At 42.0% G+C, this 13017-nt stretch overlaps 1 protein-coding gene across 2 annotated transcripts in view; it reads left to right on the top strand.

Annotated features, from left to right (window-relative positions):
* PKD1L3 (polycystin 1 like 3, transient receptor potential channel interacting) overlaps window positions 1-13017 on the top strand; it is a 232144-nt gene that overhangs the window by 33474 nt on the left and 185653 nt on the right. For both annotated transcript variants that reach the window (XM_085887936.1, XM_085887934.1), the window contains exons 6-10: window positions 967-1196; window positions 6477-6887; window positions 8552-8773; window positions 11221-11306; window positions 11517-11713. In XM_085887936.1, the coding sequence (XP_085744062.1) occupies window positions 967-1196; window positions 6477-6887; window positions 8552-8773; window positions 11221-11306; window positions 11517-11713 (1146 nt within the window). The remainder of the gene's footprint in view (window positions 1-966; window positions 1197-6476; window positions 6888-8551; window positions 8774-11220; window positions 11307-11516; window positions 11714-13017) is intronic.

The raw sequence follows: 13017 nt of genomic DNA, 5'->3' as shown, positions 1-13017 counted from the left end.
TCTATTTTCTCCCTCGACCCTATCGTTGGCATTTCCCCCTTCTCTTTCTGCTGTTCCTTTTGTTATGTTGCATCCGGATCCATCATGTGTTCTAGCTCTTGACTATGTATACAAAGAAAACCATGTTTCTAGTTTTCACAGGATTTGGTACCTCAAGCACACTGAGCAAATGCACAATGCAAGGAGTAAATGTGGGTGTTGGGAATGAGTCATCGATCACCTGAGACTGAGAATACCTGCAAAGGTCCAAAAGAACCACAACGGAATTTCTAATCATGAAACTGAAAAACTTGCCTTTTGATGTTGTAGGTTTAGTGGCCTTGGCAGGAAAATACATTTTGGCTGAACCTGAATATTAGCTATCCCACCCCCCTCTTCTCTTCCATTGTAATCGTTTTGTTGAATTAACACCAGGTGGTTTGACTCAGCCTGTCATTGTTCTGAGTTCAGCAAAATGAGTACCATGCATCAGCAGCACAACCATGCCCCCAGTAAATAATGCAGCCAAGCAGCCACAGGCTGCATATAAATAAATAAAAAAGGGGTATATTAAGGTTGGGAACACCTGGCTTAGTTTGGCACACTTGAAGACCTTGACCCCCAGCCACTATCTTCAAAATCTCTTCCTGGTTGTGTTTTTCAATCCTATTTCAAAGTTGTGCACACTCTGGACAAGTCGAAGTTGAAATGTTTTCCATCAAACTTTGAAGTAATGGTCGTGTGCCAATGAAACTTGGTAACATTGTTCGCACGAATAAAGTTGTGCTTTAGGCTCTGTAACCTTTTGAAAAAGAAAACCTTTTACTGCCAACTCACTCCACTCCCAACTCCCACCAACTATACCACATAACTTGAATGCCACGATGTGTGCCAGCACCACTCAGTTCTTCTTTGAACATCTATGTGTGTATTATTCATTGATTTAACACCTACTGTTTTGCTTCTCGGAATATCCCGAACCAACAGCCAGACCGGAGTGCTGTCACACAGCTACACACGGCCTGGTGTTTATACGGTACACATAGAATGTGCTGCTGGAGAGTGGCACAGCATGTTGGACAGAGACATCGCCGTACAGCAGCCTGTATCTGGTTTTACCTCTGTGAAATGTTTTCTGCCTTCCAATACTGAGCCTGAACCAGACTGCGTACTACCTTACGGCCAGAACGTCACTCTTGAAGTCCACCTATCGGGGGGTATGTGGACTGTCGTATTACTTTGGTGTGGAAAGCAGTGGAAGTGTGGTTATAACTTCGTTCTGTTTCTGTACAAAAGTTCGATAAAGCAATATTTTATCTAATTCAGAGCTTCTGATGAACTTTTCACTTTTCTGTATAAAGTATAATTGTTTGTGATGGCGAAAGCCCCTTAATTGCTCTTTAGACACAAGTGTCAATTGTAAGACATGTAATCCGATTATTTGTTGCATTATTTAAACTCAGAAGTTGATTAAAATAACATTTTACCTTTAACCAAATTGAGTTCTCATTTCTGCCCATCATCAATACATTTATGGATGATGGGCAGGAAAAGGGATAGACATTTTGCAGTGATGTTGATTACTCAATCTACAAAAACATTACTCAAGCTACCAGGCTCATTTAGTGAGGTCAAATTAGAGTGTCAGCCTTTGCATTTGTTAGATACTACTACTCCTGCACAACCTGTGACAGCTTCCAACTGCAGTTTGTTTGGAGTAATATTTCGAGGGATAGTTTTTAAGATCCTCATGAGGTTCTTCCTTATCATTCCTATTGATTTAATTGTGTGTGTGTATGTATGTATGTATGTATGTATGTATGTATGTATGTATGTGTGTGTGTGTGTGTGTGTGTGTGTGTGTGTGTGTGTGTGTGTGTGTGTGTGTGTGTGTGTGTGTGTGTGTGTGTGTGTGTGTATATATATCTATATAAACACATACACACACTAGACATGTACGTACATAAATACACACGCATTAGAATCTATACTATAACAGATGAACAATGAACAAGGACACAGATACAATCTGACATCCAACAGAAAAATTATCAAAGAAAGAAGATAGGTAACATACCTACTCTACATAGATGATCTAAAACGCTTCACTCCAAATCATAAGAAATTGGCAGATCAACTGACACTCGTAAAGCAACACTCAGAGGACATCTAAATGGAGTTTGGTCTTGACAAATGTGCCAAATGCACATTTGTACAAGGAAAAATAAAAAGAACAGATAACATCTCCATTGATGAAAGTGCAATAATACAGGAACGAGAAAATGAAGCATTCTACAAATACCTAGGAATAGAAGAAGGCCCCAGGTACAACAAAAAAATGCGTAAAACAAGTCTGAAGACGACGATGGTTCACCAGCGGTATTTGACGATGTAAATTGTTTCAGAAGTCAATGATGAGACAATCTGATAATGTTTGACCAAGTTATAAAAATGATCAACATGATGTGATACGGGTGACAGGTTATGAGCTGCAAAATGTCGAAAACCCGGTTTCGTTCAACAACTTTCAAAATTTGACCTTTTCATAACCTTTAAAGGTCACAAAACAATGTTGTGGACATTAAAATAAGGAAACAGGATACGTGCTATAGCTTATTGGAGTTAGTACGTCGAAGAAGGTCGAAAACCCGGTTTGATTCCCACAACTTTGAAAATTTGACCTTTGTGACCTTTAAAGGTCAAGGATTATGACCTTTGATGCAAAACTTCCTCTGGAACATTCCAGGAACAATGTAATGTCATATAGGTTATATGGCATTTTGCACTCCTCGGATTATCCATACTTTGATGAAATCAGCGTAAAAACAAACTTGAAGGAGGCGCCACGGACAAGGTGTTCGAGATGGAGCAAAATGGTTTCAAGACTTTAGGTGGGGAATGACCTCAAGATTATGCAAAAAAATATTGTCATCCTCGCTCTCAAAGTTTGGGTGGTCGTATTATTTTTATGTCAAAATTCGCAATTTTCTAAGTTTTTGACCTTGTGACCTTGATCTTGGGACGAAAATGAAAAATCGGACAACGACAAGTTTTAGATAATTCATCTTGCTATTCAAACACCGAAGAACCCATTCCATTCAGTCAATTCCCCAGGAGAAGATAGATTTTTAATCCGACTACCCCCTAAAAATGGCTATTTTTGGGGCGTGGCTCCGCCCACAATTGGCGTAGCACGCCCTCATCCAGGAAAACACAACTGGACATTGATATCGAACACATAACTAAGTTTCATCAAGATCGGATGAAAGTCCACGGAGTTATGCTATGGACAAACAGACACACAGAGAGACAGACACACAGAGAGACAGACACACAGAGAGACAGACAGACAGAGAGACAGACAGACAGACAGACAGACACACAGACATAACGAATATAGTGGTCACTCTGGCTGGCGCTCGTGAACCAATAATCAGCAAAGAGTACCGACACAAAATAAGACTAATTCTAAAGTCATGATCCCTCTTCCCACGAAACAAAACCAAAACTATAAAACCAACTTACAGTGCTGGTATCCCAATACAGCTGTGCAATTATAAACTGGGTACAATGGGAGATCAACAATCTAGACACCAAAACAAGGGAGCTTCTAACTATTCACAAGATCTATACCTATAAAAGGCAAAAGCCCGTCCGCTTCCGCTTTGGGAAAAAAACAAAATTAGGCCATGTAAGCAGTGAGGAGGGGGACATTGTTAGTGGCATATTCATCACAGCCTTTTCAGATGCAGAATTGCAAATGATATAAAACAACACATGAAGAGGAAGATAAAAAAAAATGCAAAATGGAAGGCCTGTCTGCATTCAAAATTCAAAGCCGTTTGTATCCAGACGTATTCAGAGACAGACGCAGGCGAAAATTGAAACAGAGTTCCAATCAGTCAATCAATTAATGAATCTTTTTGATTGGCTACAAAGTGTTACTTATTCACATTTCTCTTACTGTGCAACGAACAGTAAACCTGCTGGTATTCTATAAAAACCAATGCATACCGAGGTTGGTACTTACCGAGACGAGGAAGAGGTGGTCTGATGGAGCTTAACCAAGTGCACAGAACATCATGTTTCAGAGTAGCGGAGTATGTGAAAAGCTCCACACTCTATCGGATGAGATTTGTATACAAGCAAGAAAACAATAGACCAGAAAAGGGATCCTTCATCCATTTAGCAACAAACTTCCAAAAACAGGTACAAATGATGGATACTACAAAGGAAAAAGAAGCGGAAACAAACAGAGCCCTAATTATTGCAAATAAGAAAAGGAAAAGTACAAAAATAAATATCAGCAGATATACTCTGACAAATGGGAGAATGGCAAAAGAGCAGGAAGATTAAAAAAAGAGCTTCACAGGACAGGGATCGATAAGGAAGGCTCTTTGGGATGGCTAAGAAGAGGTCAAATTAGTTGGGATGGAGAATGAGTCATCATCAATGCCCAAGACCAAGGGCATTACACTAATGAATTTAAGAAAATGGCGGGATTGAGCCGATCAGACAAATGCAGGTTATGTGGAGTAGAAACAGAAAGTACCAGTCAACACCTTTCGGGATGTAAAAAACTCATGTCAGAACAGCTGTACACAGAAAGACGTGACAGCGTCTATAGAGTAATCCACTGGCACATCTGTAAACATTTCAACATCTCGGTCCCAGAACAATCATGGAAACACAAACCAAGTCCGATCCTTGAAAATGAACATATAATGCTCTTGCATGGCATGATGATCCCATCAAGTGTGGACATCGCAAAAAAAGCATTGCATCCGGACATGGTGCACAAACACAAAAAGGAAAAGTCAGCATTGTTGATCGAAGTTTCAGTCCCCAATGACTTTGGACTAAATTCCACAGAAATCAGGATAATGACCAAACACCAGGATCTGAAAAATGAGTTCGAGGACTTGGAAATTGAAGAAAGCTGAAATTGTACCAGTGATAGTTGGAGCTGCAGGAATGATAAAGAAAACCCTTATTAAGTACTGAAAAAATCATTCCGGGGAACATTACTACAAACGAGCTACAAGTGGAGGCTGTCAGAGGTTCAGTGAAGATTCTGAAAAGAGCCCATGGAACGCGGCTCTGAGAACGAAATCTCAGTTTGGTTCATGAATCATGATCCTTTACCAAGAAGGAAGTGGAGATTTTGAGTTCTGGGAGAACTTCCTCCCACCTCCCAAAACCCACAAATGGAGATAACTAATAAGAGGATGTTTGTCTGTCTGTCTGACTGCTTGTCGCCATTTTTCTCAGAGATGGCTGAACGGATCTTTGTCAAATGTTCAGAGATTCATTATTGAGTGCCGGGGAGTGTTTTAAGAAAGAAAGAAAAAAAAATTGAAAACGAAGTTTGATATTTTGGGATTTTTTTTGAAAATCGCTCTGTAATGCCGAAGCCTTTGCAGCGATGTGAAAGGTCATACTAAATAATCCCCAACCCCATTCCTTAGTGGGTGTAGGGAAGTGTGTTGGCCCCCCACACAAAAATAGGAAGAAAAAAAAATCAAAATTTATTTTCTTCAAAATTGCAACACGGGCTCAGGGGATGACCTCGAGGTATGCACACACACACACACACACACACACACACACACACACACACACACACACACACACACACACACACACACACACACACACACACACACACACACACACACACACACACACACACACCTCGAAGATGTCTACCATGGGTTTGAATGCCGACCCAGTTATAAACTGCTATCCTGGTGTTTAGCAGGCAGGGTGATTCATCAATGTGTATGCCATTCCTTGGAGGGACGCGGAACGGGCATCCCGTCTGCCAGCATTCGTTGGTGGATGCTATAGATCCCATGGTGTCCTTCGCGTAGAGGAGGCGAGCTTTCGCCGGCACCATGGCCAAATCCCAACTTCCTGCTCGAACTAGTCGAACGTCAGGCATGGCCAGCCGGTTCACAAAGACTTGGGCCAAGCTTCCCCCGGCCGACCTCACAAGAAAGTTGTGATAATGGTGGCCGTTAAAGAAGAATAAAATGCCAACAGGATGAGAACAGCAACTGGCAATGCCGGGTACCCCTTGTAGTGTTAAATAAAAACAATTCAGCAGTTACAGTTCATATTGAATCGCAACACCAAAAAAAACTAATTGTGTATTTACTTTGGAGGGAATTAAAAACATTGAGTTTTCTGTCGCTATTCATTGCTCACCGCACAGTTGCTGAAACATTCAATATTTTGGCCTTCCTTGTTTTTCATCATTCAGACAAAAATTCTTAATGCAGATGTATATAAATGTTTTTTAAAATTGTACATTTTGTTTTTTGAAAAATAAGTCGAGGCAGAAAATGCTCCAAAGTTTTCATTTAACTCGAGTCAGTGATGGACATGTTATACTTCGACTGATGATGGCTTATGTACTTTACTTAGACTTTAAATCTTTCTCATTCGTCTTTTATTCCATTGTTGCAATTGTGCTATCTCCATTGTATGGGCAGGCACCAACGTCACCCTGGAGATTACTTTGGGGAATGTCACTCTTGCCTTATCACACTTCTCCGACGATGCCCTCTCGCACACAATTAATATTGCTGCGGAGGCTCAGCTGCAGGTTGGACCGGGACACCACATTTTTACTGTCCATGCCAGCAATAACGTGAGTGATGACGCTGAAACTTTTTCCTTGGATGTAACATTGCTGGAAGCACCGACTGGCCTAGTGGCCACTGTGACCAGTCCATTTGTGGAGGTTGGTCACGGCCTGGGTGTGGAAGCTGAAATGTCTCGAGGAGCCCCCTCCAGCCTTGCTTTGGAGCTTGTGGGTCTAGATGGAGCACTCGTGAGTCGAGAGGAGGTGGTGCAATGGAATGGAAGTAAAAATGGCTTCAACCTTTCTGCATCAAAACAAGGTGGAGATATTTGTATTTGCTATTTTCAGCATAAATATCGTCTTCGACATTATAATTATACTTTTAATTTTGCACGCTTATTCTGCCCCCAAAATAATTTATTTCACCAGAGGTACATCTGTAATCCAAATAACTATGAGGACAAATAAAAATTTCGATTTAATGAATACAAAATTTGGTGGGGACACAATGAACCAACATGACACAAGAAGAATAATTTGGTGGGTGACGCGCTTATCCTGACAAAACAAGCTGATGCCTACTTAGTCTATCTCTTATCGACGAACACATGCGCAGAAGAAGACGCACAGAAAGAAAAAGAAAAGATGGGTTGTGGAGGGGGTAGGGCACATTCCCTCAGTCCGGGGCACCTTGGCTGAGCTGTGGTTTGCCACCTAGGTTCCATCTGTCCCATGCCTATGCCTCTGTGGGTAGCGATCCGGACCTGATCTTTTAACAACACACGCATGGCTTTCCAAATCCCGAACATCATCATGGCATGCACAACAAATTGTGGATGGATGTAGAGGCCAGGAGTAGAGGAGAGGAGATGAGCTGGTGGAAAAGACAATCCCAGAATATCAGAAGAAGAGCGCCCAGAAGATTCTCCAGAATAACCTTCGAAGTGATTGCGCCAAAGCTTATGAAGGATTTGGCGTGTGACGTCACATTGTCTGCTGATTGGAGCTGGCTACCCTTTCGGCAACACACGTGATCTCTTGCACCCAATCAGGGGACAGCTCTCGGGCTCCATGATGTCACATGCCAGGACCCTCCAGCCATGATCTCACTAGTAATTAATTAAATAAAGGTGGAATTCGAGGAAAGGAAAGAACATGTAATCAGTGAAAATACAAAAGGGGCATCTTGCACCCAATCAAAGGCCTGCTCTTGGGAAAGATGTTGAGCTATACTGGACTAGCGATACTGACAGCGCAAATTGGGGTAATTATGAGACAACTGCTCCAACACCCAAACTGTCTAATTTATGGATCCCATTACCCCCCCCCCCCCCTCAGGTATTTTGGTCACATTGTTGTTATTATTTTTATTATTATTATTACTCTCTCTGTCATGAATAGTGATGTTTAGTGCGAATGATGTTCAGCACAGTTCATAGCATGAAGGTCCAGTTGTTGGAAGGATATCCATCTTAAAGTTCTCATGGCCCTCACCAGAAGAGAGGGTATTTGGGTCCGTTTGTCTGTCTGTCTGTTTGCTTGTCTTTCTGTTTGTCTGTCCACACAGAATGTGAGTGTGTCTATTAATTACATTAGACCCTTTAGAACCTTTAGAACCCTTTAAAACTCCTAAGACCCTTTACAACTGTAAGAATCATCAAGACCATGAAGACTCTAAGACCCCGACCAATCTTAAGACCCATAAGACCCTGTAAGACCCCTACAACCATTTAGAGCCTTTAGAACCATAAGGTATCCTTTAAGACCCCGAAATCCCTTTAGACCCCGAAGACCCTTTAAGACCACACAAAATACACCACACAAAACAAGTCCTGGTGAGGGTCTGCAATCTCTGATTGCCATTAGTTGTTATTATATTGCAACATGTTTGGATGTTGCAAAAAATTCCTGTTATCTTTGGCAAAGGTTACGAGTTGAGATTGTAAACCCAAACTGCTGAAATAGTCGCATCGTCTGCACCAGGTATATTCCAAGTTCGAGTGACGGCTTACAACCGTTTGGGAAACATCACTGTGATGGCTGGCAACATCACGGCCCTGTATTCTGTGTCCATCCTTGAGCTCAAGGTGACTGAGCATGTGAGCTGTCCACCGGGCCGGGCCACCTTCTGGCTCAAGCCACGCGAGCCTGCACAGGTGCCTTCGATCATCCACTACTCGGCCCATTTTGGCGATGGGGAAACAGGTGATGGTGTATTACATAAGCCTATAACCAAATGTATGCAGTTTTTAAGGTCATAATCTAATTATAGTTATTTTAAGGTCATGATCTAATTATTGACATTTTTCACCACATCTTGGCTATGATTTGTCTAATCAGAATGAAATTGCCCTCGCTAGGTAGCCCAGAGCAAGTCACATTCACACTTCATTTACATCATACCCTCTGAGTTAAAGTTAAGGTCTTAGGCCCGGTTGCATAAAGCATTCTTGAGGAAAGATTTGAGGATTTACTTCAATATTTGCTCAAGTTTACCCTCAAGGACATCCTTGATTTGAGGATCGTTGCATGTTTGAAGTTTCCTTAAGTTTTTCCTTCAAACCTTCCTTAAACTCGAGGGAGTACACCACCCCCACCCCCACCCCCAAACTTAAACACCAACCTTTGAGTTTCCAAATGGTGTTCTTCATAGAAATTAGTCATGAAGAGGTCGATAATTATCGCCGCACCATTTGGCGTGGACTTGTTTTCAGAGACCGCCTCAATCCGCTTGACATCTATGATGATATTCCCCTGATCTAAAACACTTATGAAGGAATAACGAGAATTACACGAAGGATCTTTGGTCCCCCAGAAGCCATTCCCACAACAATATAGTTTAATTTATTTATTTATAAACTCCATCGAACCGACAATCCCACGGTATTTAACATGTGATATCTCGGCTGATGTAAAGGTGTGTTCTGGTGAAGGTACTACAGGTACAGCTGAATGAGTTGTTAGTCCGTGCTGCTCGTGTAGTGGTATTTTCATTTTGCAAACATTTATTACTTCGTGTTAAGCTTACTTAGATACCAATTCAATTCATACCAATGGTGACCCCAGGAAAAAGGTCAACTGTGTATGTAATAAATAGATTGAACATACCTTGTTACTGGGTCCATAACTCATCATCATCATCATCATCATAATCATAATCATCATCATCATGGAGAGACGTATAGAGCCTCGTTCAACTCTGGGGAGTCCTAGTTCACCCTGTGGACACAGGTCTTCCCCAAATCGAGGGATTCTTAACAATTATACACTACATTTTCGTTATGGTGTTGTAATTAAACATAAAAGTACTTCAACAACACACATCATACAACTATACAATGTATTTTTCTCTATTGCACTTGAGAAAAGCCTCCACTAGTGCATCTGTCTCTTCTTGAAGCCAGTTTGGAGATCGCTTCGCCGCCATCCTACTTTTGGATACCTCTTCCTATCCCTAATCCCATTGGTTTCCTCGCATAGCAACGGCTCCTGAGGATTTCCTTTATGCGACAGCCCTGAAAGAAATCCTTCACAAAGGAACCCTTAAGGGAAATCTCTTTCTCAAGGATGAGGGAATTTTATGCAACCGAGCAGACCTTAGACCCCTTGGAGTACTAAACCACCATTTAGGTTTTGTTCATTTGTTTCTGTCAATGTCCGAGCTGTATCTCGGATCCGGCTGGGACTTTCAGAATGAAATTTCGCATCAATAATGGGAATAAAAAGTATGCAGGGTGACGTCGTTTTTTAAAATTTATTAATTTTTATATCTTGACCTCATTTTTAAAGTCATGACCCAATTATAGACATTTAAACATTTTTCACTATAACTCGACTGAGGTTTGTCCGATCGGAACAAAATTTCCCTCTCTAGATAGCCCAGAGCAAGGCGCAGCTATGTTTACTTTACATCATACCACTCCAGGTTAAAGGTCAAGGTCAAATGGTAGTCTGAAAAAAAACAAACAACACTTTTTTTGTCATCCCTCAATTTTGCCAATGTGGGATCTCAAAGACCGTTTGGCCTTCCACGATGTTCTTGCATCATAATAGGGAACATCATAATAGGTCTGTTTGTTTGTCTGTTTGTCTGTTCTTGCATCATAATAGGTGGATGAGTTGGTTCGGTGACATTTGTTTTGTGTCCTTGTCCTACCTTTTTCAGATTGTGACCAAATTAACCGAAAACACCTTTTTTTTTTTAATCATAACTTGAATAATTTTCCTCCGATTTTCATGATGTTGAGTTTTCTGGATGTATTGAAGATGGGAACATATTTTCTTAATTTACATTGTGCCTAAATGTTGGAGGTCAAGGGCACATGTAAAGAAGATACAGCCATCATTGGATTGCCGGTCATCACCAAGGGTAAGTCGGAGAAGGCTTATCTTTGGCGATGGCTTCGTGATCGCAGATATACAGTTTTTACAAATGTCACTGTTTCTGCAGTTTGCTTCTTCCTGACCTAAGTGTAAGGAAATAAGTGGAAAAAGCAAGTGTTTTGATGTTGTAAACCAAAGAGTAAAAGCCAGATGTACCAATATATATATATATATATATATATATATATATATATATATATATATATATATATATATATATATATATATATGCCAGAGAGAATAAGCCATGAATGTTTTGCTTGTGCCAGACTCTGGTGAAGTGTTTGATCTTGAGATCTCCCATGACTACCGCAAGATTGGACGATTCACAGCTACCATCAAACTCTCCAACCCGGTAACAACATCACGTAATACGGTCAAATACTTGACCGAATCGAATTATGTTGTTGGTAAACTGATTTTAAATTGGCACTTAAAGCAAAGTGCAATGAATGCATACAATGATTCAGGAGCTAGTGAAAATGGTTTTTGTGTTTGTTAGCAGGGGCAATGAGACATAAGGCATGCCATTGCTGTTCTAACAGTTGTCATATATCTCATGCAGGTGAGTACATTTGTGTTGAGTGCTTCCCTGATGATCCTGTGGCATGGTGAAGCACGAGGTGAGCTCTGTCAGAGTCCTTCTGTGACAGTGAGTGGAGGGGGTTCTAGTGCCGAAGTCCCAACCACGTACCTGTCTTCCGAGAGCTTCGTACTGAGTGCTGCTGTTAGCCCCGATGCTGTCAACGCCAGTACTTTGCCGTAAGGATTCCCAGCATGCTTCATCATGAACTTTCCCAACTGCACACACACGCATGGCCTTTGAGTCACACTTAGTTTTTTGTCACAAACATCAACAAACCTTTGGCACAAGTGGGCTAAGAATATCGGAGAGGTAAAATACACCGCAAAAACAACAAATATGTGGTTATTTATCACTCGAACTTTAGCAGTACTCTTTTGATTGGATCGAGTCTGTTGAGCAATTTACACTTTTATATTGGGGCAGGGCAGGGTTATTGTAAGGCTTGGACCACGTCTTCATCAAATTCTTCATTCATATGCAACCCAAGGCTGCGGGGTAGCATCATTGGCTGAGGGCACGGCTCGGCAGCTGATGCAATGCCGTCTGCTAGTAAGGGCAGGAATTTGGAATTTGGCCAGGGTGCCGGTGATCGCTCACTGACTCTCTTCAGGGACGCCCAGTTTAACATCCATCCGAGGGACGGCACACGCATTGATGAATCACCCTGCCTGTGAAACACCAACATGATAGTTTATAGCTTGGTCAGGATTCAAACCCAGGCTACACAGCTTAGAGATGAGTGTGCATACCTCAGGCCATCCTGCTAGCGCTCTCTTCAGATAAAAATACAGTACATTACAGTTGAATTTAACAACTAAATCCAGATTAAATGTAACGTATTTCCTTCTCCATGAATTCCAACGTGATTATAAATGCCAGGCTGTTGTACCAGGCTGATCCTCCAGCTGTCGAGTTGGACGTCAAGGGTGTTACAATCCCTGTTGCTGACCCTCGAATCAACTGTGGTCCATCTTCGCTTGTGGAAACACGGGCTGCGGTGAACCAGTTGAAATGGGGCAAAGCTCCAGGGATCTGTGGCATCCATGCCGAACTTCTCAAGGCTGGTGGAAATGCTGCACGCGTGTCGTTGCATGCGGTTTTGTGCTCTGCCTGGAACACAGGCATCATCCCAACTGACTGGAAGAGGGGCCTTGTTGTCCCTCTCTGGAAAGGGAAGGGTGATCGCCAAGACTGCAACAACTACCGAGGGGTGACGCTGCTCTCAGTGCCAGGCAAGGTCTTTGCTCGGATAATTCTCGATAGGGTTCGCCACCATCTGCTTGAGCACCAGCGTCCAGAGCAGTCAGGCTTTACACCAAAGAGGTCAACGATTTACCGTATCCTTGCTCTTCGTGTCCTCCCCGAACGCACATGAGAGTTTCGGCAGGGGCTGCTTGCAGCCTATGTTGATCTCTGTAAAGCGTTCGATTCAGTGAATCGGGATGTCCTCTGGAGGATTCTTGGTCTTCGTGGGGTGCCA

This window comes from Eptatretus burgeri, chromosome 7 (assembly GCF_056783735.1).
Source record: "Eptatretus burgeri isolate ZD-2024b chromosome 7, Ebu_testis_v1, whole genome shotgun sequence".
Lineage (NCBI taxonomy): Eukaryota > Metazoa > Chordata > Myxini > Myxiniformes > Myxinidae > Eptatretus > Eptatretus burgeri.
The sequence above is the reverse complement of the archived record's forward strand: the minus strand, read 5'-3'. Positions and strand labels throughout refer to the sequence as shown.